Raw genomic sequence first — 26,064 nt, 5'->3', positions numbered from 1 at the left:
ATTACGATTTCCCTGCGGTTGCACAATCTGTACTCACAAAAAGAACTAACGACTTTGATTCATCAGTGATTCCCCCAAAATGAAGCATTAATTATGCAGCCTAGATGCTCCTTGTCTGCCTGTTAAAATGGTTCAACTTAACCCCTTACGCCCCTGGCATTTCCCACATGGATATCACCATGCTCTCTTCTCTGTGACGCCGCCGCTGGCCACAGATGCCTGGTGGCTTCTGAGGAAGTCGGATACACAAAAGTTACCCTTCCCACCTGATGCTCCCCCCACGTCTCAAGCAACACCACAAAGGAAGAGAGTTCTCTGTCTGCTTGTGAAAATATCATTTTAATAATGCTTCCAAGAGCATCCTTTGCTAATCCCAACTGAAACTAATCGCTACTCCGTGAGTTGAATAGCTTGCCACCCAGATCCTGTAAACAAGAAAGGCTTTAAGAAGTAAGTCCTGCCCAGGGCTGGGGATGGAGCTCAGTTGGCGGTGCGCTCCTCTAGCTTGCATGAAGCCCCTGGGTTTGAGATTCAGCACCACTTAAAACTGGGCATGATGGCACATACCTGCCTAGCACTCAGGAGCTGAAGGTAGGAGGGTCAGAAGTTCAAAGTCAAATTAAGAGGAGCCTGGACTATAAGAGACCCTATCTTTGAAAAGAGGAAGGGGGAGGAAAACGCTGGAAAGCTGGCTCTCACAAAATGCCAAGATGAATCCGTACAACCCATCTGGAATCTGTGCTGAGGAACAAAAGCCCACAGCGCTTAGAGAAGCTGAGCTCCGTAAACTCATCACTAACAGTACAGGAGTACAAGAAGATGCCCTGGCCTCTGGGCGGCGGAAGGGTTGATCAGAAGGGGCTGCCAGGGCATGGAACTCAATAGTGGTCTTACCCTCCGGCTGGACAGCTGTCCTAGGATAGAAGGACGGATGAGACATTCTGTAAACACCACATACTTTGATTGAGACCGAGAATTTGTTTTCTATTTGAAAATATTTCAGATCCTGGCAGACCAGTAATGGACCAGTTAAGAAAAACAAACAAACTGAATTTCCACTAAAGGTTTATCTCAAAGGAATTATGGTCACAAATAAGTAAAAAATGACAGCTATGTGGGGAGTGTGATGTTATCTCAAGCTTGTTTCCCCTGCCGACCAGCTGCTCATTAATGAAGATGAAATTAGATTTGAGACCATCTGCAGGTTCGTGTAGGAATCCCAGCCTGAGTCCTCTCTTCCTTGCCGGGTTAGGATTTTGTAATGTCTGACTCCATCGAACTCACTGGTTCTTATGCTAGAGAACAAGAACTCAACAAAAAAGCAGTAAAGAAGTTAAACCCAGGGCTGGAGAGATGTCAGTGGTTAAGAGCACTTGTTACTCTTGCGAAGGACCCGAGTTCGATTCCCAGGAACGGCATGGTGACTCACAACCTTCTGGAACTCCAGTTGCAGACGACTCAATACTTTCTTCTGACCCCCACAGGCACCAGGCATGCATGTAGTACACATACTCAAATGCAAGCAAAACATGCCTATACACTAAATAAAATAAAATTTAAAAAGGAATTTAAATCTATGTGCTCCCAGGATTTCAGGGAAGAGGGAAGAGAGCTAGCAGCCAGATCATAAAAAATTTTTTTATCTGAATATATTCTATTCCTAAGTTCACAGACTAAAGGATGGCCACCATAATGACTTCTTAACAATCATTGGTGGAAAAAAGGCCATGCATTGAGAGAGAGCAAGAAAGGGTATATGGGAAGGTTTGGAGGGAGGAAAGGGAAGGAGGAAATGATGCAATTATATTAAAATCTCAAAAGCAAAAGAAATAGCAAAAACCACATTGCTTTGATTAAAAGGAAGGGTAGGTTTCCTTTAAATTTTAAATGAGAGGAAACAATAATTAAAAAAAACTTATTATTACTTATTTGTGTGTGTGTGTGTGTGTGTGTGTGTGTGTGTGTGTGTGTGTATGTGGTCAGAGGGTTGTCAGATCCCTTGGGGCTAGAGTTACAAACAAACAGTTGTGAGCTGCCTGATGTTGGCCCTGGGACTCAAACTCAGGGACTCTGCAAAAACAATAAGCTCTCTGAACTCCTGAACCATCTCTCCAACCCTGACAATGACTTCTAAATGCGCACTTTGGAAGTGTGAATTCTTGCTGGACTCAACTCAGAAATAAACTAAATTTACTGAGCAATTTTTTTTTTTTTTAGACAAAAAGTACATAGATGGAACTGGCATGATGCTGATTCCCAAGGCTTTCAGGAAAAGCTGGTCAGTTATTTGATATTTGGAGTCACAGAAATGGGAACATGGATTGGAAACAGCCACATATACAGAGATAAAGCAAGTATGCTGAAATGAAAAAAATTGTTGACAAGCCTCTTATCTTTCCTCCTCTCCAGCTCAGCCCAGGCCTCCGGAGACGTGTGAGGCGGCATATTTATTGCAGAAGGAAGGAACCATGCTGACACTTCCAGTCGAAATCACCAATGAGCAGGCTGACAGCACAGGCCCTCTACTGTCTAACTCTCCCTGGGGTCACTGAAGGTCATGGGATGGAGTAGGAACAGGAACACAAGCCAGGGTGGGCCTTCCCAGGAAAGCCACAGATGAAGCATGAATGTCTAAACGGAATCTGGGAACCAATGCAAGCCTATAGCATCAATTTACCCACATGGAGAGAAACTCAGTGTTAACCTGGCTAGCCAACGCCTGAAGCTCCTGGGAAATTATCTGAAGAGACAACTCCACCCACCCTGATGCGTTGAGGACCAGGACAAACGGTCAAGATTTTTGTTACAGCTGAAGTCTTTCTGAAGACTGTACATAAGTTAGCCAGGGGTTAATTGGCCATGCTAGATCGCTTCTTAAAACCAGGCAGTTACCGTAATGTTGCACCTCTATGGCATCCATGAATTCTGACCATTCCCAAGAGTTAGCTACAAAAAGGAACCCCAAAGATTACATTTAACTCAAAGTGTAATCTGTCAATCTTTGCCCCAAGCAAAAGAACTCCTCCTCCTTTCCTGGGTGCTCGGAGGCAGAGGGAGAGCTGCAGGAAGCCCCAAGATGTGCTTCAAATGCTGCCAAAGCTGGTAAGAACCAGCTGGCTCCGGAGGGAGGGAGGGAAGGCCCCGCCCAGCTGCTGGGGCGGGTGTCTGTGAGCCCTCCAGGCTGCTGACAGCCACGAACCACTGTTGCAGCCTCGAGCTGACTCACTGACTCGCTTTCTCATGAATAAGGGAAGTGAGGAAGAGAGTAAACCGGCTGTCTCGGTTCCGAGTGGAAACCCACTCACATCTTAAGATATTGTTGCTAAGCTCAGCACCATCAGGACCCTGCGAGGTTACATTGGTAGAAACCAGGGGTTCCCCTCAGTGCAGTCTAGACAGTTCTAACCATGAAAACACACTGCACAGACTTTCTAAGACCTAGCCTGAGGACTGAAGAATAGAAAGCCATTTCACAGGAAATAATGCCGTGAAGTAAAAAGACTCAAGTTTGTCTTTGTTTGTAAGTTTTTATTTAATTTTTGTTTTGTTTCTTTAAGACAGGGTCTCTCAACACAGCTCTGGCTGTCCTAGAACTCCCTCTGTAGACCAGGCTGGCCTTGAACTCACAGAGGTCTGCCTGACTCTGGCTTTTAAGTGCTGGGATTAAAGGTGTGCGCCACCACGCCTGGCCCAAGTAAGGTTTTAGGTTTGTCTGGTTGGTTTTAGATTTCTCCTTATTTCTTTGTTTAAAATATATTACTACTACATTGATTGATTGATTGATTGATTGATTGATTGATTATAGGGGTATGTGTCTGTACCACACACACATCCAACAGTAATCATGTGGGGGTCAGAGGACAGTTATGTGGAGTTGGATTTCTCCTTCCACTATGTAGGGATGGAACTCAAGTAGCCAGGTTGGGCAGCAGATGCCTTTACCCACCCAGCCACGTCAGAGGCCCTCCATTAGGTTTTTGAGCTCAAAAGATTAGTATTGCTTAATAAATTCATGGAGTTTGTGCTATTATAACCTCAGCACACCCGGTTTCAATCGTAACGGTTTCAATCAAACCCCTCTGTGACTGAAGGTGCCGACCGCTCAGCCCCTGTCCCCATAGAGGTTAGCCAGTGTGTTAACGATTTCTTGCACACTGTTCCTTGAGTCTTGAGTCTTTATGTACACAGTACCAACAGGAACAAACAATCTCAACCTGCACATTCTTGTGTTAGCAGCCAGAGCTGACTCCCTCCTGGGATAAGTGTGTAGATGTCCGCAGCGGACCTCACCTGTTCTGACATTCATGTGGCTTTGACTCTTGCTATAGCAAACATCACTGCAGGGCACATTCTAGGATCTGCATCTCTCTGAACGTAAGTGTGTAGAAGGGAAGCATTCCTGTAGCCACAAGAATGCATAATGCCATGCCCTTTCCTCTCTGTCAGCCTGAGGCTAAGCATACATTTGAAGACCTCAGTTTCCTTTCTAATACCAACTGACTTTTCTCTTACTTGGTGCAAATAATTTTTTTTGAGGAAATTAATCCTGTGCCGATCAGAACATCACACACTGTACACAATTCAGAAGATTGCGTACAGGTTCTCTGCAAGGATCTGGCAGTACTTGCTGAAGTGTATGCCAAGTGACCCATGATTCCACTTTTAGGAAGACTCGTGTACACCTTCTGTGTTCTCTGCCATTTTCAGGAGCACCTCACCTACAGATGGGATAAAAAAAAATAGGCAAAAACAGCACCCCCCCCTTTTGACAATGCATTATTTGAATGATGGATGACACTGCCCTTTCTAACTCACTTCTGGAGGTAAATGGATGGATGTTTCCCCAATGACGATTTTTACGGGAAAATCAAAGCCGTGTTGTCTATCCTTCAAGGAACACGTTGAAATTAGTGGCTGTACAATAAAGACTACTTCTGACAGGATGTGATTTCCTCATGAGCTAGTGACGTGAGGTTGTTACAGACCAAGGGACAGTCTCAAAATGCAGGATGGAGAAGCTTGGCCAAGCTGGAAGTCATCAGTTTACTTCCGCGTGTGTTTAGGCTTCAAAATAAATAAATAAATAAATAAATAAATAAATAAATAAATAAATAAATAAATAAATAAATAAATAAAACGTGTTTTCAAGTCTTGGTCATTGATGGTGAAAATAAGCTTTTGTAACTTTTTTCCTATAATATCAATCTGATTTCCTCCCAGGGAGCTTTTGGAGAAAGCCAGTAAGGGAATGGATTAAAAGGATGGAAAATGTCATCGATAATAGACATGGCCTTTGGGGGATATTGAGTCCCTATCTCTGGGGGTGGGGGGAGAAAGAAGATTTTTTTAAAAAAAATCCACTTCAATCTCATAGCAGTTTCAAAGAACAGTGTAGCTGGAGAATTTCTCTCCAGCTACCGCTACGGAACAGAGTCTAAAAATTTATCCCACATACCTGTCCTTCTTACAAACACGATACAGCACAGGAGATAATAATGCCTGTGGGTGCACTCAAGTGTTAGGTGTAGGGTGCATTAAGACTCCATTTCTGGGCTGAAGGGCTAGCTCAGTCAGTAAAATGTAAACATGAAAACTTGAGTTTGGACCCCCAGAAGTCACATAAGAAAAGTCACGTGTGTAGTGAGAGTTTCCTGTGTCCGCCCGGCTCCCGATGCCCCACGGTCCCAAATAAACACACACAGGCTTGTATTATTTTTAAACTATGGCATGGCAGGCTTCTTGTTAGCTAGCTCTTATATCTTAAATTAACCCATTTCTATTATTAATCTATTCTTTGTCGCGTGGCTTATGGCTTACCATTATCTTTATATCTTGCTTCTCCTGGCGGGGGCCAGCAGCATCTCCTCTGTTCTCTGCCTTTTTTTTTTCTCTCTCTAGTTAGAATGTCCCGCCTAACCTTATTTTGTCTCACCAGTGTCCCAACAGCTTTATTTATCAACCAATCAGAGAAGCACATATTCACAGCATACAGAACGACATCACCCATCATTTACCTTTTTCTTTATGTTTAGGACTATATCTCTCAACTATGACTGGTAGTGTTTTTATTTTGTTTTCAGGGGCACACACTGGTGCATCTTACAATCAACCCAGGAGCCAAGGAAAAACAGTAACAGTTAGGAACTGTGACATGTGTACTGTTCACTGAGCACAGATGTGAAAGGTTCTGAATGTGATGGACTGACACTCAAAGGCTGCTCTGCTCCACCCCACCCCCCCACCTTGTCTCACAGTTAGGAGTTCCCTGTTCCAAAAGGAAGTAGAAGGGCCTTTTGGAACAGGGAACGCAGGACTGAGTGCATACCCCTTCTAGTTTAAGCGAGCTTTACAAAGCTGTCCCGACGAAACTGAGGCGTGGGAACAGAAATGGGCTTTCCCAGGGTCACAAAGGGGGTGGAGGAAAAAAAAAAAACAACTCTAACCAAGAGAAAGCCCAAGTCTTGGATTTATCCATTCCCATTACCTGTTATGCAAACTCTGAAGCCCTGCATTTGATGTGGAGGGGGCAGTAGAACCTCACTCTTGTTCCTTTCTTACTACAGACCAGTGCAAAGTTTCTATAAAGCTTGCTATGGAGCCAAGTAAAATGAGATGCAAGAAAACACACGTTGTTTGCAAGGACAAAGGGTTGAGACGTCCTGACTGCACACAGGCAGATGTGTCTACCTGCTGGCAGCAAGAGAAGTCTCAGGGAAGAGGAGCAAAGCACAGTTTTGAGGGAAACCACGACCTTGTCCTCTAAAATGCACAAGTAAGCGTCAGCTTTAGTTTCCTAGCCATTTTTGGGCCGAGAACGGCCCCTGATGCTATAAACCGAAACACACATTTCCAGTGCAACATCTGCTCATGCTAGTGAATTGTAATTACCAGTCCTTGCCCACTGGCCGTCACCCTGGGGAGGGAGTGCTCTGAGAGGCAGGGGCCACCTGTCTTCTTTACCTGGTATCAGGCAAGCAGCGAGTGCATGCTGCGCTGGTGTGAATAACTGTACGAAACTTCAGAGAGCGGTTTTGGTTCTTGGTTTGTTTGCTGATTTGTTTGTTTGTTTGACAGGTTCTTTCTGTGAATCCTGGCTGAACTGGGGAGCCCAGGCTGGCCTCAGACTCTTGGTGACCCTTCTGTTTCAGTCTCTTGTACTGGGACGACAGATGTAAGCCACCGTGTTCAGCTGAGACTTTGAGATATAGTAAGTCAATCAGCCCGACATGCCATTAAAAGTCTGAATTCTCTTCCCTGGCATGGCTCCTTTGAGCTCCATAGCCAGCAACACGAAACATACCTGAGTCCACACCTGAGCCTGAATGTGTCAGCAATCCCTCTGCGCTGACCTCCTCTCGCTACCCTGGAAGTTCCCCAGAGCCCACAGTCACGCCCTGTGATTAAGTAACGTCCTTAAATGACCCTCTGGGCCGTAGTGACACAGCAAAGAGCAGAGGCGACATCCATACACGTCTGGCTAACAACTTGGGTCTCCTTAGGTCCTCAAGCCTGAGGACAATAAGTTCTATTTTCTAGAAAACGAACAATAACAGCAACACAAAAACAAAACAAACAGACAAAAAAATCAGCCTCATTCGAATCCCTAAAAAGCCAACTGAAATGTACAGCTGGTATTTGCCTCAACTCACGCTCACTACGTTTCTGAAAATAGCTAGCCCCATAGATAAGGACAGCTGCATCCTGCAGCTTGGCAGCAAAAGTCAGGAGCTGTGGTCCCCTCAGCAGCCAGAACAGCAGGGTCTGCAGCAAAGGGAAGCCCAGTCTTCCCCCTGGCACTTGGGACGCTCCCAGCTGCTAGAGCAACGCCACCCAGTGCCTAACACAAAGGCTACTACTATATAAGACAGAGGGAGGGGAGGCCTGGAGGGAGGTTGGGAGGGAGTGGGGAGACATAAGCGTGGCCAAGCACTCTGCTCCCGAGAAGGTTAGTTCTTCTATGTGGTTCTACAAAGGCCAAACATTCCCTAAGGACAAGGAATCATTCAAGTAAGAAACAACAAAATCAGCTGAGTTCCGTGGCTGTTAAATCACAGTGTAGCCTCACCTACCTGACGTCACTAGGCAAAGAGGGCGAGAGGAAGGCACCCAGGCTCAACGGCCCTGCACGACACCGCTCCAGCAAGCAGCTGACGCCATACTGCTTCTCTCACCCCTCCCTCCCTCCCTCCCTCCTTCCTTCTCTCTCATCTCTATCCTCCTCTCCCCCTCCTTGCCTCTTTCTACAGAGTCGTGCTGTGTTAGCCAAGGTTACCCACAAGTTTGCAGCCCTTCTGCATCAACCTCCTAAGAATCACAGGATGAAGCTGGGTGGTGGTGGTGGTGGTGGCGCACACCTTTAATCCCAGCACTCAGGAGGCAGAGCCAAGTGGATCTTCGTGAGTTCGAGGCCAGCCTGGTCTACAGAGCGAGATCAAACAAACAAACAAACAAACAGAAAGAACCACAGGATGTTCTACTACACTTAACTTTCTGTTATTTTTATTTTATGTGTACGGATGTGTACTTTCGTGTATGTATGTGTGTCTAGTGCCCACAGAAGCCATGAGGCATCAGACCCTATAAAACAGGACGGTATAAGCCTCCATGAGGGTGCTGGGAACTGAGGCTGGGCCTCTGCAAAAGCAGCAGGGGCTGTTAAATGCTGAGACATCTCTCCAGCCCCTTAATTAAAAAAAAAATTATTGTTTAAACAACAACAACAAAACGCTGGGCGGTGGTGGCACCCACCTTTAATCCCAACACTCGGGAGGCCGAGGCAGGTGGATCTCTTGAGTTCAAGGACAGCCTGGTCTATAGAGTGAGTTCCAGGACTACAAGGAGAAACCCTGTCTGGAAGAACAAAAACAAAACAAAACAAAAAACTGCTGTTGTTTTAAGACAGGATCTCTCTCTATAGCACTGACTGTCCTGGGACTCATTGTGTAGACCATGCTGGCCTCAAACTCAGAGATCTGCTGCCCCTGCTTCCTAAGTTCTAGGACAGCCAGAGTTACATGGCAAGACCCAGTTTAAAAAAAAAAAAAATCAAAATGAAATCATAAAAAGTTGTTGGCACACAAATCGGATTATCAAATTGTTCCTGAGCTTGGCCACTGCTCTCACACCTGGCTCTATACATCCCAGAGCATGACAAGTCAGCACCTCAGTCAATTCTGGTAAGCATTGTTCAAGGTGTGAAGAGTATGGCCTTGAATTCCCATGCAAATGTACAGACTCCACCCAGGGCTTCCTAAGGAGAAAAGGAGTCCCTTCTCAGCCCTCAGACCCCACTGAAGGAAGGGACAGGGATTGTAAGGAAGAGATCAGAAAACAAATACTGCACTCACTAAGCCTATCTGCATTCCCAAGGGGGCCAAAAATAAAAGTAGGGGGAAAAAAGAAAAAGAAAGTTAAAAAGGAAACCTAGAAATTCAGCTAACGAAAGTCATTTCTCTTCTCTTGAAAACCATGAAGAGGGCAAGCCTTATCTCCACACACACCTTTGTTTCCCCGCAAGGGAGAACATTCCAGCCAGTCTAGGAGCACCCTCTCAGGCAGGAAGGAATAAATATTTACAGTTAGCTGGATTTTCTAGTTCTTGGCCACTGAACCCAGGCAACTCCGCCTTGACAGACCATCCACTTCCAGCAGCCTCGGAACCTGGTGAGCCTCCCCGCCCAAAACTATGTGACCCCAGCCTTCAGGATTTAAAAGGTCCATTATGTGTGTGAGTTGGAGCTGGTTAGGAACAAGTCGGGAAGTCATTACATCTAAAAAGAAATAAACATACACGGACTGCTTTCTGGCAGCCACACCACGTTCATCCCCCCCAAACAACCCACGAGCATCATGTTTTGTCACAAAGAAACTGAGACAGAGGAGCACGGTGGTATACCCAGGGTCCTCCAACTGATCATACTGAGGAATTTAGCTCGTCACTCATCTCCACGCTTCTGTTCTGACTGGAACCTTAATGGCTGCTTCCAAGAACAGCGAGTACATTTGCCCTCCAACCTCCTGGACTCAGTCTCTTTGATTACACAGGTCTGTGTGAGTTACTTCTGGTCAACTGCGAGCTCCCTTGACAGTCTTATCTGTGGGGCCCGAAGTGCCTGGCATCATACTGTGCTCATGAATTCTTACATAATAGAGATTGAAAGATAAAATCCACGTCATCTCCTTGCTGCTCCAGGAGGAGAAACATAAACCCGAGCAATAAAGGTACAGAAAGAAAGGAACTGGGAAGCCACACTTCTGATTCCTAGCTACCCCTCAAAACTATGGTGAAACAATATTCTCCTAGTTATTTGCTTATTTATTGGGTGGGGCGTATTCCAGACAATGAGTTTTCATGGGATGCCCAAACTGAGAAGTGTTGTTTAGACAAAGAAGAATGATCCAGGAAGAAGCGGAGGCCGCAGGAAGGCAACAGAGAAGGGCCGGGAACTCAACACAAATCCGAACTGTGGAAGAACATACTCACCATGTTTTGTAGGGCACTGAGTGTAGAGCATGACAATTCTCTTTATTTTATGGTTATTACTTTTTCTTTTAAGATAAAATATCCCAGGCTGACCTCAAACTCTCTCTATGACCGAGGGTGATCTTGAACTCCTGATCCTCCTGCCACCACTGGAGTTCTGTGATTACACATATGTGCCCCTATGTCTGGTGTATGAAGTGCTGGGGGTGGAACCCAGGGCTGCCCGAATACTAGGTAATCACTCTACCCACTGAGCTCCATCCCTAGTCCCTAAAATCTTGACAATGAAAGCAAACATAAATAAGATTAAAGTTTCCCGAAAATGGTAAAAAGCACGCATTTGTAATGCACTTTGTAGCTTAAGTATGGATGCTGCAGTCCTTGTGGTATTCATTAAAAAATAAGGTAAATCTGAAATTGCAGCACGTGGGAGGCAGATAGCTGAGTTCAAGGTCAGCCTGGTCTACAAAGCTAGTTTCAGGACAGCCAGGGCTACGTAGAGAAACCTTATCTCAAACACACACACACACACACACACACACACACACACACACACACACGCATGCACTCATACACACACTTCTTAAAAGATTTAAATAGATGTGTAAAAAAAAAACCATTCACCTCTAGTTATCACCCCACCTCTTAGCTACTTCTCCCAAATGCACATGGCTGGAAGAAAAGATACAATTCTGGAGGATCTGGGTTCAGTTTAGACACTGATCCTAGAAGAGAAGGCCTGCAAAATGCACTTCATATCGCAGATGTAGCCTCAGGATGGACCTAATAATGGCTACCATGGTTAATATCGAACCAGCTGTTCTGGACAGAGTAACTAAAAGCCACACGAATGCCAACCTTTGAAAAGCAGTGTAATGTAAGTGTTCTCGGCCTCACGAACAGGAAGAAACATTAACCATTTAAAATGAGTCATTTTTACACATTAAGAGTCCATTAACTCCTGGGGCAAAGTCCTGAATCACCAATAGTACCATAATACACCAGGAAAGCAATTCCACCAGAAAATGTGAAGAGCGAGTCTTAATTATGCCCCCTGCTTTCCAGGTCTCTTGCTTGCCTTGACAAATCTCAGAGAGAAGCCATGGACGGTGGACTGTTCCACACTGTGCAGTTGTTAAGGACTGGCTGTCCAGAATCAGGCTCGTTAGCTCCTAATATTAGTTAAGAACCGGACCCAGAATGTTGCAATGCGATGATGTGCATTATTACAACATGCAATGAGAAGCTTAGCATTGTCCTCTCAGCATGCGTCATCATGCCCAGGCTACAGAAAAATCAAGCTGGGAGCTATAGAATGCTTGCACACCACGGCCTCTCAAAATACAAATTAAAAAAGTAGGTGTGGTTAGAATTTTTTTTTTTTTTTTTTTTTTTTTTTTAGTACAGAGGAGATGAGAGATAGGAAAGAGGTGTGTATAAGGTTATTGTCTGTCTGGGAAGAGACACTTTGTGTTTTAACTCATTCTTGTAAATTGCTTATGCCTTTTAGGTTATCAGTCATTCCACTGGATACCCAGTCACCTCTTTTTATTTTATTTATTTGTTTGGTTTGGTTTTTTTGAGACAGTCTCACTATGTAGTTCTGGCTGTTGTGAAACTCAATATGTAGACCAGGCTAGCCTCGAGATCCACCTGCCTCTGCCTCCCGAGTACTGGGATGGAGTAAAGGCGTGAGCCACCACCACCTGGCCACAGTTACCTCTTATCTTCTGGGATCATCACAGATTTGGGATAACCAAATCCTAATGCGGTCTAACTTGCATTACCTTTCTCCTAGGTGTCGTCAAGGAGATTTGGCAATTTATTCCCAAATATCTGAACCCATCTTCAGTCTCCCGTTGTCTGACTAGTTCTGTCCCTTAAAGCCAACATTCATGAAAGCATGGCACACCACCTCTGGACTCCCTCTATTTCAACTGCAAGTATCTTACTTAAATGGAGGATAAATATTTCTCTTGCCTTTCTAAACCCAACTATTTAAAAGCCTAGCTATGGCTGTGTACGAGGCTTCTCAAAAACGTCTCTTAAAATTCACAACATAAAGGTTCCAGGGGCTGCTCAGTGGTTAATAGCACTGATCTCTCTTGCAGAGAACCTGAGTTTGACTCCCAGCAGCCATCTGGAGGCTCACAACCATCTTTGACTCCAGTTCCTGGGGCTCCTACACTGTCTTTGGGCCTCTGAGAGCAACAGGCACAAATAAGGTGCACACACATACACGCAGATAAAATGCACATTAAAAAACTCTTGCAACACATTGGTGTGTGCCTATTAATGTTTATACTGGCTTCTCAGTAAACAATTTTCTGAAACTGCACATTTCAAAGGGGTTAAAAATGTACCAAGAACTACGAAAGCCACCTTCAAAGTCAACTACACATTCATATCCTAATATCACTATTAAAAATAAAACTCACCTGATCAATGTTTACATTACTAATGAAGGGGTATTACACTGTTAACGTAAAAGATAAAAGATACGTAACCCTGAGTCCCTTGTACAAAATTTGGTGCCGAATGGTCATGAAGTGAGTTAAAGTGCGAATTAATCTCTACTTAGCTCTTCTAACTAATGAATTGGAACCTTAGAAGGCGTAACACATGCAGAATGGCCTTTAACCTCAAGGGGATTTTATCAAGTCTTAACGGCAGAATACATCTCCAAATTTTAATCAAAGTCTATTTGAAATACGATCCAATACTGAATCTTCTACTTAATTCATGTTTTTCGGGGAACTATTAGGTAAAGAATGGCTGAGTGAAATGAATTACATGATGATAGTAATTACCATGCTAGGATAACAGCAATAACTCAGGCATCTCACACTCCATATTTACACTGTTGTTATTAATGCCCACAAAGAAGGCTTGCAAATATGATCAGTATCAGAAAAACTGGATGTAACTTGTCTTTGATCATCTAACAAGGGTCAGAGCCAGGATTTGGATCCAGTGTTTGGCTCCAAAATTAGTGCTCACTGCATCAATAACATACACTCCTGCATATTCGCAGTTCCCACGTGATGAAGGCAGCTGAGAGTCAGTCTTGTTACCAATTGCTGTTGGCTTTTCATCAAGCAAGGAAGGCCTCCCTAACTAAGCCAGAAAACTCACAGGAGTGGGCACACACCCTCTGGAAGGGGAAGGGTTCCTTCCCTGTTTGGTTTTGTTCAAAACATGCAATGAAAAATGAGGTTTTAAGTTGATTTTAACAAACAGTGGCTCTGGCTGCATAGGTTGATTCTAGAACGTACTTCCAAAGACAAGGATTCTCAATTCCTCACACTGGAGACACTTGGAGAGCTTTAAAAACAGGTGATTTACAATCCCTCCCCCCCCCCATAGTCTGTTTGCTAGGTGTGCAGTGGGGGTCCTACCATCAAAAATGGCGGAAATCCCAAGGCGGTTGTAAACCACTGCCATTGAGGACTTTTGCCCTAAAAAGTAGAGGTACGCTTGAGTGTGTGTGTGTGTGTGTGTGTGTGTGTGTGTGTGTGTGTGTGTGTAAGCACTTGCATGCACAACTACCCAAACCCCTAAGATCAGCTGTTTTTCCTTGCAAACATACCTGATGAAGTGTGAGGTTCAAAGACAAACAGATTAGTGGCAAAGCAAACAACCACGGAGGGCTCTATTACCTGCGTAGTATCTTCCATCAGCCCACGAATCTTCTCCACAACGTCATTGCGTCGGTGTTGGCGCAGGGCACTGATTAGCTGGGCGAGGCTGGCCTCGGGGCCACGGATGGTCCAGTGCTGCAGGGCTGCGTAAGCCCGTTCATGGTCAGCGGTGTAGCCATTGGAGAAAGCAGCCACCTCCCTCTCACTGGCGTCGCAAAGAAACTGATAGATGTCCTTCCACTGGCTTCCCACCTGGGCCGCTACGAGCTTCAGGATGTCAATACCTGTGCCAGGGACGAAAGAAAATAAAAGTAAACGCAAGCACGCCTTAGAAGGACGCTTTCCTGGTTGTGTTGTGTCAGATAAACGAATCATCTTCCGTAAGCACTTGGCATACCCAGCCCACCATGGGCTCAACGTGACACCATTATAAACTTTACTTTGTGAAGGAGAGAGAAGGATCAATGGTAGAGCACTGGGTTAGCACGCAGGAGGTGCTGTATTAGATTCTTAGCAACACACACACACACACACACACACACACACACACACACACACACACACGAGAGAGAGAGAGAGAGAGAGAGAGAGAGAGAGAGAGAGAGAGAGAGAGAGAGAGAGAGAGAGAGAATAAACAAACAAAAATAAATAACCTTTTAACAACAGGTTAGCTTCCTGAACGCACATCAAAAGAAGAGCCGGTCTTAGAGGCACAACAAATCATCCCCCAGGAGCTGCTTTTGAAAGCCAAACCAATCAAGACAACCAATGACCCCTTTGTTACTACTAAATACAACTGCAATAAAAGAAATCAGACACCACCACCCCCCAAACACCACACACAAAGTGATGACTTCATGAAATTCAGAAAAATAGAAACCACAAATGAAGACTTTAGTGGACTTTACACAACCTTGACTAAACAACATGCAGATTCTAGGACCAGTGTCTTTTACATCAACTGACCACATACCCCATTGTTCCAGCCCAATGGAGCCACTGTTCAAGAATATCTAACTAGGAGGCTGAGGGCTGGTCCAGCTGTGAAAAGCTCCTACTGCTCTTCCCAGTTCCGGAACCCACATCAGGTGGCTCACAGCTACCTGTAACTCCAGCTCCAGGGGATCGTACACCTTCTTCTATCCTCTGAGGGCACTGCACCCATGTGCACCCCCCCACACACACAGAGAAAGAGAGAGACAGACAGAGACAGAGACAGAGAGACAGAGACAGAGACAGAGAGAAATAAAGTAACTTGTCTAAAAGAACATGTGACTTAGTGGGCCATATCAGCACAGGTCTGTAATCCCTGAACTAGGCAGCTAGAGACAGAAGGACCAGTTTGAAGACAGCCCAGGATACATGGTGAGACCCTGTCTCAAAAAGAAGAACAGAAAAAAAAAGACCATCTATCATCTCAAATGATTCTACGAGCAATTTTCTGCTCTATTATTCAGTCTTCTATGTTGACTTGTACAGTTCCAATGCAGACAATGGCCCAAATGACAGCATAATACTAATGGCAGTTATTATCATCTATGTTTTATGTTAAGACATTTAGCTCATGGAACATCTTCAGAAGACATTAGCATTCCAACTGTACTCTTAGAAGAAGAAGAAAAAAAAAAAAACGAAGAAGAAGAAAAAAAAAAAACATCAGAAAAGCTAGACTGCCACCACCCCAGTATTGCAAAGGCAGGTGGTCGGGACTTGAGCCCACTTATCAGGTTGGACATAAGAATTCCCACATGCCGGGCAGTGGGAGACTTTACCGTGTTTCTCTGAGCAGACTTCAACTGTGGGTAAGTGGAGGATTAGCCTCTGGTCATTATTCAATCAGCCATTCGTCAACTCTGTGAACATGTGTGTTGGTCCCTAAATCTGACGGATCTAGGGTGAATCAAATCTCAGGAGCCACACACTTAGATAATCACCTGGCAGAACCGTCTGTCAGGCAAGGGTGTTTGGTGTCTCTGGCATCTTTTCTCTGCAGTTCCAAGTTGGTTTTGCTCGGATTTCTACACTGTGTTTTAGATCAGTAGGAGTGTGAGTGAGCCCCTATACCAGAACTGTTAAAGGTAGTGATGTCCCAAAAGTGGCTCTGAATTACTTGTTTCTCTCTCTCTCTTTCTGTTTGGTTTTTCGAGACAGGGTTTCTCTGTGTGTAGCTTTGTGCCTTTCCTGGATCTCACTCTGTAGTCCAGGCTGGCCTCGAACTCACAGAGATCCGCCTACCTCTGCCTCCCAAGTGCTGGGATTAAAGGCATGTGCTACCACCACCCGGCTTTGTTTCTTTTTAAATGAGGTCAAGTTTCCAAGTGAAGGTTAGGGAAGAAGAAAAGAGAATAAAAAACTTTTTTAAGATCCAGTTTTTGATGAAAATATTACAAAATAAGCTGGCAAATTCTGGCTAAGGACAACAATAACTACAGGAACCTCTGTGAAAGTGGAGGACTTGGTAGTTCCTCAGTATAAGTTCTTACCCCGCCACTCAGTTTTATAGAAGTAGATGTGTTGGGAGACTTTGTATACGTACAGGTCAGGTCAACCCCTGAAAACTGTTTTTAAAACCTAAGTTTCTAACAGAAGGCTTTTTTCTCATCCACTAAAAACAATAATCACACACACACACACACACACACACACACACACACACACACACACACACACAAATAAAACCTTGGGGAGGGGAAGCCAAGTGGTGCTGGCGCACGCCTTTAATCCCAGCACTTGGAGGCAGAGGCAGGCAGATCTCTGAGTCCGAGGCCAGCGGGGTCTACAGAAAGAGTTCCAAGACAGCCAGGGCTACACAGAAACAACCCTTTCTCAAAATAAATAAAAACAACAACAAACAAAATAAAACAGCAGCAACAATAATAATAGTGGACTGTTACAAACTGAGGCGCTGACGTCCTCGTGGTGAACCTCAGGCAGCGGCTTGTCGGTTTTCCTGGCAATATTTGGCCAGATGTACATACCGCTTTTGATCTCAAGCAAACAAGTCCCCTCCAAAAAGGAAAGAAAGAAAGAAAGAAAGAAACCCAAGGCCTATTTAAAACCTCTGCAGGTAACTTGAAGAAACAAGCCAGCTCTTTGTGGTTCCTGTGGTAGGCTCGTCCAAACACCAGAGGCTTGTTAGTCCCTGAATCTTAATTTAGGTCAATTTGACTAAGGCCTACAGTGTCTTCCATGAAAACACCGGAGCTTTGGCTTATAAGCAGGACCGGTGGCTTCCATCCTCTCGATGCCTGTGACAGTGTGGCTTTGGGCAAACCACTGACTGTCAAGTCCATTTCCTCAACTTACAATGGAGAGGCTCACTGTCATCCCTGGGGATGAGCTGACCAACCTTTTCTGCAGAGTTAATTCATTGTGGAAATTACTCACATGACTTTAAATGCTCCATATATGCTGAACATGGACTTGAGGCTCAAGCATTTCACATCCAAATACACAGTAATTTATGTAGTGACACAGAGCGTAGAAGCCTTAAGAATGGTCCCTCATTCAACACTCAGTAATTTTTTTAAGGCACAAAAAAAAAAAAAAAAAAAGAGAACGGAGATGGGGGAGCAGGGAGAAAACAAGAGAAAAGAAAAAGACGGAGAATGGGTACAGTGAGATTTCCTTAACTCAAATGAACTTCAAATTACATTTAAAACCTCCACGTTGAGTTCTATCTTGCCCTCTTCCTGGGTAAGACGCTCCCACGGTGAAACGTGGAGCCCCCTCCACAGACTCACTTTCCCACTGCTATCTCCCATTCTGGAGCTGATACTCTAGAGTAGACAGTGGCTTCCCCGGGATACAGCAGCCTTCCAACATACAGTCACAAAAAAGAGGGAGAGAAACAGCCAGAACGAGTCCCACGCCATTGCCACCAGGGAAAAGAAAGACTTAGGGACTACTTCACAGGGGTCTAAGGAGCAGCCACCACGTCATGCTGTTTCTCGAGCAGATCGCTTCCTGAAATCTGAAGGCCAAGAAGTTCATTAACAAGGAAGTGGATCAATACCAAGGAACCCAAAGCTGTCCTACCTAGAACATGCTCTTCCTTAATTTAAAAAAAAAAAAGTGTTGGGAGCTAGGCTTGATGACCTGCCTGTAATTCCAGTTCTTAGAAGGTAGAGAGAGGGGATCCCTGGAGCAAGTGGGCAGCCAGACTTGCTGAGTCGAAGAGTTCTGGGTTCAACTGAGAGACCCTGCCTCAGTGGGTAAAGTGAGGAGGAAGATGGCCCACATCAGCCTTGGCCTCCAGACGCATACACAGACAAGTGAACACACACGTGCACACGCAAACACATCACATACAGAGCTGTGCATAGAAAAAGCATTAGGTACAGAGAAGCCATACAGTGACAGAGAAAAGCACCAGATGATAAACCAAATTGGGAAGGATGAGGAATGTGCTTAGGATGATGTCAATGACAGTTATTCAAATTCCTATTCCCTTAGTGCTTTACATGTCTCTTACTATTCCTTTCAATATGTATTCACAGCATATAAACATCAAATAGTCACTCTTTATATAAATGAATTCTGTATCTGTGAGTTTAAATAGCTGTAGATCAAAAATTAATAAATAAATGGGGCCCTGTTTAATTCTTTCGGTTCTTTGCTTTTTTGTTTTGTTTTCTAGAGAAAGGGCCTAGTGTGGCCCAAGCTGGCCCCGCACTGCCCATGAGACTGGGGCTGGGGCACAGGAGAGATGGCTCAGCCATTGTAAGGGCACACTGCTCTTGCAAAGGACAGGGGTTTGGTTCTCAGCACCGTGTCAGGCAGCTCACAACCGCCTACAACTCTAGCTCCAGGGTCTCCTGCATCCTCTTCTGGCCTCTTGATCATCTGCACTCACTTGTACATTCCCACATGCACACCTACATAATTCCAAAAATAAAATAATCTTTATTAAAAGAAAGTCTGAAGGTTACCTTAAACTCATGATTGCCCTGTGTCTACCTCCAAGGATTACAGGTGTACACCACCACACCCATCTCAAGCATGTTTCCTTGAATTTTGCATCTGTATTGGACATGCACAGGCATTTTTGATGATGACTACTCTTAATAATACAGTAGAAAAACTATTTACAAAGTATTCACATTGTGTGAGGTATTACGAGTAATCCAGAAATGTGTATAGATTATATGCAAGTTCTATGCCATCTTACATAAGGGACTTCAGTATCTTTAGACTTTGGCACATGTAAACAGGTCCTCAGAACAGTCTCCCATGGATACCAAGAGATCACAGTACATATAACATAAACAGCTTAGAGACCAGTCTCCCATGGATGTCAAAAGACAGGTATATGTGTGTCATATACGTGTATGGATACTGAAAGATCACTGTACACTTAACATACATGTGTTTGTGCACCCCGGGAGACCACTACAGCATAACACATATATACAAATATGAATACCTGTGCTGGCTAGTTTTATGTCACCTTGACAGAAGCTAGAGTCATTTGGAAAGAGGGAACTTCAACTGAGAAAATGCCTCTACCAGAAAGGCCTGTGGGCAAACCAATGGGCCATTTTCTTGATTAATGATTGATGTAGTAAGGGCCCAACTCAATGTGGGCAGTAATACCCCTGGGCAGTGGTCCTGGGTGCTATAAGAAAGTGGGCTGAACAACCCATAAGGAGCAAGCCGGTAAGCAGCATTCCTCTGTTCCTCCACTTGAGCACCTGCCTCCATATTTCTTGAGTTGCCTTCCTGCTTGAGTTTCTGCCCTGATTTCTCTCACTGATGGAGTATGACCTGAAAGCCGAATAAACCCTTCCCTTCCCAAATTCCCCCTGGTCATGGAGTTTTATAACAGCAATAGAAAATCTAACTAAGACAACAGTGAAAGACTATACTTATGACATATAGATGCATGTAAGCTTTAGAAACATGTATTGAAAGCATTTCACACTATTGGCAACTAATCTCGTGTAGAGAGATTGGGACCACTTCAAGGCCACTCGACCAATTAGGAGTGCCTTTGCTGTTATTAATTGGGAGTGTGACACAGTAAAGGAATGTGATCAGTCCCTTTAGTTCATCAGTTCATCGTTGAGTGTGGCCATGTGGTGTTGATGTGAACACAATCCAGGCTAGCCATGGTATGCTTCTGAGCACACTCCAGGCTAGCCATGGTGTAGATGCTTCTTCCTGGACAGTTTGCTCTGAGGCTACAAATTTCTTTCCTTCAAAATTAAGCCTTAACCCTGGCAGGGGTTTCTACAAACTACACATTGAAAAGTGACAAGACCCTCAATGTACTAAAGGTGCTGGAGTTCTGGAGACGGACTGACATTCTCCTACCTCAAGTAGATGGGGTCTTGTTGTCTTGACTGGCCTGGAGCTCACTGTCTAGGCTAAGATAGCTCAAACTATCAGCTATCCTCCTGCCTCTACCTATCAGGTACTAGAATTATAAGCATAAATCACCATGCCTGGCTCCATGGTCAACATTTCTGAAAAGGTTGTTGAGGGAATCAAACCGTACGAGTCAGAGGCCACATCTTCCAGGAACTATCTTGGAAGGTTGGTGGCTTTGTATGGGGGGAGGGGATCCTGAAAACAAAGGGTCAACATAGTAAAAGATCATGAAATGTCAGTCGAAAGGTAAGGCTTCAAACTCTAGCACCATGCCATGAGCAAAGAACAATCTCAACGACGTCAGTATCTACCTCTTGTCAGGCAGGAAGGCTAAGACTTACAGAAGCAAGTGTGAAATGCCTATGTCAGCCTTGGCATACTGTAGCACTCCCTCCTCAGCCTGCCACAGGTCTGCATGGACAAGGGGCTCTGGGAGAATGGATCACAACACACTCAGTGTTCGGCACCGGGTGACACCAACAATGGGTTTCTGCTATTCGTGTTTCATGAACCTCACTAGTACACGTCTGGGAGGAAGTCATGTCCAAGATCACTCACAGAGAGGTAAATGGAAGGGAAAGTGCCACACTCCCACCACAGACAGGCAGTGATGGCAGCAGTCACTGGGCTTTTCCAACGCGTGGTGAGACCGACCCAGTCCCCAGCAAGAAACCCTGAGACAGAGGCATGAAGTGCTAAATGGTTATCATGGCAGAAACGGCATTCTTCAGAAGACGATAAAGCCCTGAACTAGATATTATCTGGGTATGCTGGTCAACTTGACACAAACCTAGACATATCTGGGAAGAGGAAATCTTTTTTAAGAATTAACTCTATCAAGTTAGTATGTGGGGGGGCATTTTCTTGATTAACTATTGATGTAGGGGTGCCACACCTAAGCAGGCAGCTCTAGTAGGTATAAGAGGCAGGCTGAGCAAACCTTGGGGAGCAACCCATCAAACAACATTCTGCCATGGCCTCTGCTTCAGTTCCGGCCTGGATTTCCTGAGCTGACCTCCTTTGATGATGGATTATAGGCTGCAAAACGAAATAACCCCTTTCCTCCCCAAGTTGTTTTTGGTGGTGATGTTCTATCACAACAGTAGAGCAAGCATGAATACCATGTGACCACCTTAAAGTCCCACTCTTTAGAATATCGGTTATCAATCTGTGGGTTGTGACCCCTTTGGAGGCTGAACAACCCTTTCACGGGGGTCGCACATCAGATCTCCTGTGCACCAGATATGTACATTACAATTCATAACAGTAGCAAAACTACAGTTACAAAGTAGCAAGGAAAATGATTGTATGGTGGTGGTGGGGGGGGTCACCACGACATGAGGAACTGTATTAAAGGTCGCAGCATTAGGAAGGTTGAGAACCACTGCTTTAGAAGTTTACTGTCCGCTTCAATGTGAAAAAGAAAAAAAGTTCTTTCTGTCTTTATAAACACCTGAACTGACCTCTCCCACTGGAAGAAGGGTTAAAGCTCTTTTGTCCTTGGAGATAAACATCTGAAATAACTGCCATCAGGAAGAACCTAAGTGGAAACCGTCCTTGGAAGAGAAGTATGAAATCCTGAAATGATGAGTCAGGAGAAACAAAGGTTGGCTATAACTCCATGTCAGACATGGCAGTCTGGATGTGCCGGCTAGTCTTTGTCCACGTGACATAAACTACAGTCGCCTGGGCGGTATAATCCTCAGTAGGAACTGCTTCCATCAGAGTGGACAGTGGGCAAGTCTGTGGGATATTTTCTTGATTGGTGATTGATGTGGGCAGTTAGCACACCAACCCCTACCAAGGCAGATGACTCCTCCATTATCTGAGCCAATCTCTCAGCGCACACACACACACACACACACACACACACACACACACACACACACCAAGTGGAATAAACTCTAATATCCTAACAGGATAAATGAACAGAAGAAGCTGAGGTTATCGAGCTCAGAGGCAGAAGCTTGCCTGCCATGGGCAAGCCCTGGGTTCTAGCCCCAGAATAGCAATAAATAAAAAGAGAGGAGAGGGGTAAGGGTGGAGCAGGGAAGGAACCTGCGCACTTTAAACAGATGGTGTTGTCTACAGGGAGCCGGCATTCCTGAGAGCAAATGTGGCTGAGGCGGTGAGGTGGGAGTCCGGGGTGGAGACCAGCCCCACCACTCCCACCCTGTATAATGACTGTGGTGGGCTGCAGTGGCAGCACACAGCAGCCTCTTACATGGAATAATCTGTTCCCTTCAGTGAGGCCTCCTGCTGTTTACACTTCAAGTCTACTTCCCGTAGGAAATCTGGCCTGACAGACAGGATGACCGTCTGGGATTCTGGGTCAAGGAGTCTCGGGCAAGGAGGGTGTGGCGTGCTCATGGCTGCTGCTGTCTGGTGGGGATGCAGCATCAAGACACACAGGCAAGTGAGCTGGATCGGCAGCACGCTGCCACCTCCGACACCACCAACAGCCCTGGAGACCTGTCATCCACTGTCTGTCTTTTATTCTTTTTCTTTTTTAAGTTTTCCACTCCAATCAGTTCATGGAAAAATCAGGAAACTGGAGCAAATTCTGAGAGAAAAAGCTCATTGTTAACGACAAACTACAGGTGTTGTGCTTCAGAACAAGCTCGGTTTTGCTAAGGGAAACACAGTTGCCTGGACCGGGCATGTTTTAAAACAGCAACTATAGGGAGTTGTGGAGCACAGCTCAGTGATAGAAGACTGACCTCACTAGCATGGTCAAGACCCTTTTAATCCCCAGCGCCAAGAATAATAAGGATAATAATAATTACTCCAAAGACTTAGAGGTGTTTAATGTCGAGTGACAGGTGGAAAACTGGAGAGAAAGTGAGTCTTCAGTTTAAGACCTGGCTGGCATTGCCATTTTCTAGCTATGTGGCTTCCAAGGAGGGTTGGCTCAGTGGTAGAGCACTGTGCCTTGGGTTAGACGAAGCAGGCAATGACAGCTGGGGGGTGTCTGCTTGTGTCTCTCCGCACTCAGGAGGCCAAGGCAGGAGAATCTTGACTTCAAGGCTAGTCTTGGGCTGTACAGTAAGTTTAAGGCCACCCTAGGACTCTGGAGAGAAAAATAGAGCAAGCAATGAAAATGTAATGGTAGCAGAATCCCTACGTGGTGGTAAATCTTTACCATGAACTTGTCAGGATTTGGAAGCACCTAGGTGTGTCTATAAGTGGTCTCCAGAGAGGTTTAACTGAAGAGAGAGACCCACCTTGCAGCCGAGGGCATTATCCCACTGGCTGTGATCCCAGACTGAATTAAAACAGAGAAGAAGGAAATGGGCATTCTTCTCTTTCAGCTTTCTGGCTGCATATGGCAACTTGACCCGCCACCTCACACGCCTGTCACCATGTCCCACCTGCCATGATGGACTGTATCCCTCATGCTATGAGCTGATGTAAACATCTTTCCCCACATCGCTTCTGTTAGATATCATCACAGCAATAAGAAAGGTAAAAAGCTCTAAGAAGTCCATTTTAGGGGCCAGAGAGAGTGTGTAAAGGTGTCTATCATCAAGCCTGACAACATAGTTTGACCTCTGAGACCCAGATGGTGGAAGGAGAGAACTGACCTCCACTGGTTACCCTTTGACCTCTACACATACACATATACCTGCACCAACACACACACACACACACACACACACACACTAAACAAAATGAAAATTCTATGTTAGTAGACAAAGTCTGTCAAGTCTACACCCCGAATTCACGTTTGGACCACTACTGGCCAATATTTCATACCCCACTTTGAAAAAAACTGGAATGGAGAAGCACTAACTTAGCTTCCAATTCCCAACACTCGATGGCCTCCACTTCTGAGCACTGCACATTGCAGGTTTCTTAACTCAGTTGATAAAATGTTTCCTTAAAGTGCTCTGGAGGTCTGGGTTCATTATTTTCCTGTTATACCCAGGACACACCTGCAACCTCTGAGAAATACTTACATGTGAAACACAAATAGAGTCCCATTCCCAGACCGGCACTGGCTCGTAAATCAATTCCACTATTGGACTAGGTCTACTGCTCACCCTAGAAGGAGGAAGAACCATCTAGAAGGTCTGCTTCCTTCACAGTCCTCTCCATGGACCAGTCCTGAAGGAAGAACTATATTTGGGGACCAAAGGAAACTTGAAAGCCTTCCAATGAGGCTGAGAAAAACCATTTGTCTTTGCTAACCAGGTAAGGTGGGTTGATGTGACGCTTTCCCTTGCTTAGACAGTGAGTGAGCTTTGGAAAGGGACAGAGTGGAAGAAATAACAAATGTTATCTCCAAAATTTCAAGACTGAAACCATAGCTCAGTTCAGCAGCAGTGTCCAAACCTTTTAAAAATGAACACTCTGCAAATTAAGCCCGCTTCTTAAGCAACCACTGTTGCCCGAAGCCAACTCTCCATGCTGCTTGGAGCATCAACGCCATGCAAATAGGAAGTTTGGCCACCAAGCCAACCTTGAGTTTTAAATATCTTTGGGAGGAATTTGGTTCTAAGTTGGGGCTCTCTTTTTCCTGAGACAGGCTGTTGACATGGAACTTACCATATAGCCAAAGCTAGCTTCAAAGTCACAGTGATTCTCCTGCCTCACCTTCTAGGAGCTAGGGTTACAAGCATGAGCCAATATATCCCCAGCTCCTGTTTCAATCTTTGCATCACAGAAGACAGGAGATTTTTTGTTTTGTTTTGTTCTGTTGCTTTGTTTTTTGAGACAGGATTCTCTGTGTAGCCTTAGCTGTCCTGGAACTCACTCTGTAGACCAGGCTGACCTTGAACTCAGAGATCCACCTGCTTCTGCCTCCCCAGTGCTGGGATTAAAGGCATACGCCACTACAGCTAAGGACAGAATTTTAAGGAAGAAAGAGACATTTACGGTTTTTTGAACCCAAGACCTTCATGATATAGGTAAGCAAAATCAAGTCTCACAACATGTTTCCTTTTGCTTCCTTCCAGGAGCCAAGCTAGAGTTGTTCCTTCACACCTCCTATAAGAGCAGGTACCCATGTCTGCCTGTGCCTGGAGTGGTCCCTTCTCCCACATCACCATATGGAGAGTTCCACTCACTGCAAGTACAGGCCACCAGAACAAAGGGCTTTGCCTCCAGCCTCAGAAGTATTAAAATGAGAAGAGCCAGGCAACACTGGGACTTTCTTTTCCAGTTCCTTTTATAACGGACAATTAGACTTTATGACATTTTATAGCCAAAGTTCTTCGGGAAAATATTGTTTTCTCTGTAGTCATTTCTCTTGCTACACATGACTCATTGAACTTGACCCATAAGAATTTCTAATTCGGTGAAAAATATTGGGTCTCTGTCCTGACCTCTGCTCTCCATCAAAGCCTTGGGGCAGCTCATGGCATTGTCCTCAGGGGTGGGGAACCAAGCTGGCTAGTAGATCTATCAATATTACTGATGATCTCATTCGGCCCATAGGAGAAAGCCCACGAGAGAGGAGCCACACCCACAGCACAGATGAGAAGGGAAGTGGAGGCTCAGGAGCATGTCACAGATGTTAATCCTCAGTGAAGCTGATTCATGCCCCTCACCTGTCACCGCACCATG

At 45.0% G+C, this 26,064-nt stretch overlaps 1 protein-coding gene across 1 annotated transcript in view; it reads right to left on the bottom strand.

Moving 5' to 3' along the window:
- The window catches only part of Tnfrsf21 (TNF receptor superfamily member 21), a 72,337-nt gene that overhangs the window by 9,120 nt on the left and 37,153 nt on the right, over nucleotides 1–26,064 (bottom strand). The window contains exon 4 of the mRNA XM_059281762.1: nucleotides 14,143–14,408. Coding sequence (XP_059137745.1) covers nucleotides 14,143–14,408 — 266 coding nt within the window. The remainder of the gene's footprint in view (nucleotides 1–14,142; nucleotides 14,409–26,064) is intronic.

This window comes from Peromyscus eremicus, chromosome 16_21, assembly GCF_949786415.1.
Source record: "Peromyscus eremicus chromosome 16_21, PerEre_H2_v1, whole genome shotgun sequence".
Taxonomy (NCBI): domain Eukaryota; kingdom Metazoa; phylum Chordata; class Mammalia; order Rodentia; family Cricetidae; genus Peromyscus; species Peromyscus eremicus.
Note: the sequence above shows the minus strand (reverse complement) of the source record. Positions and strands in the feature narration are given on the sequence as shown.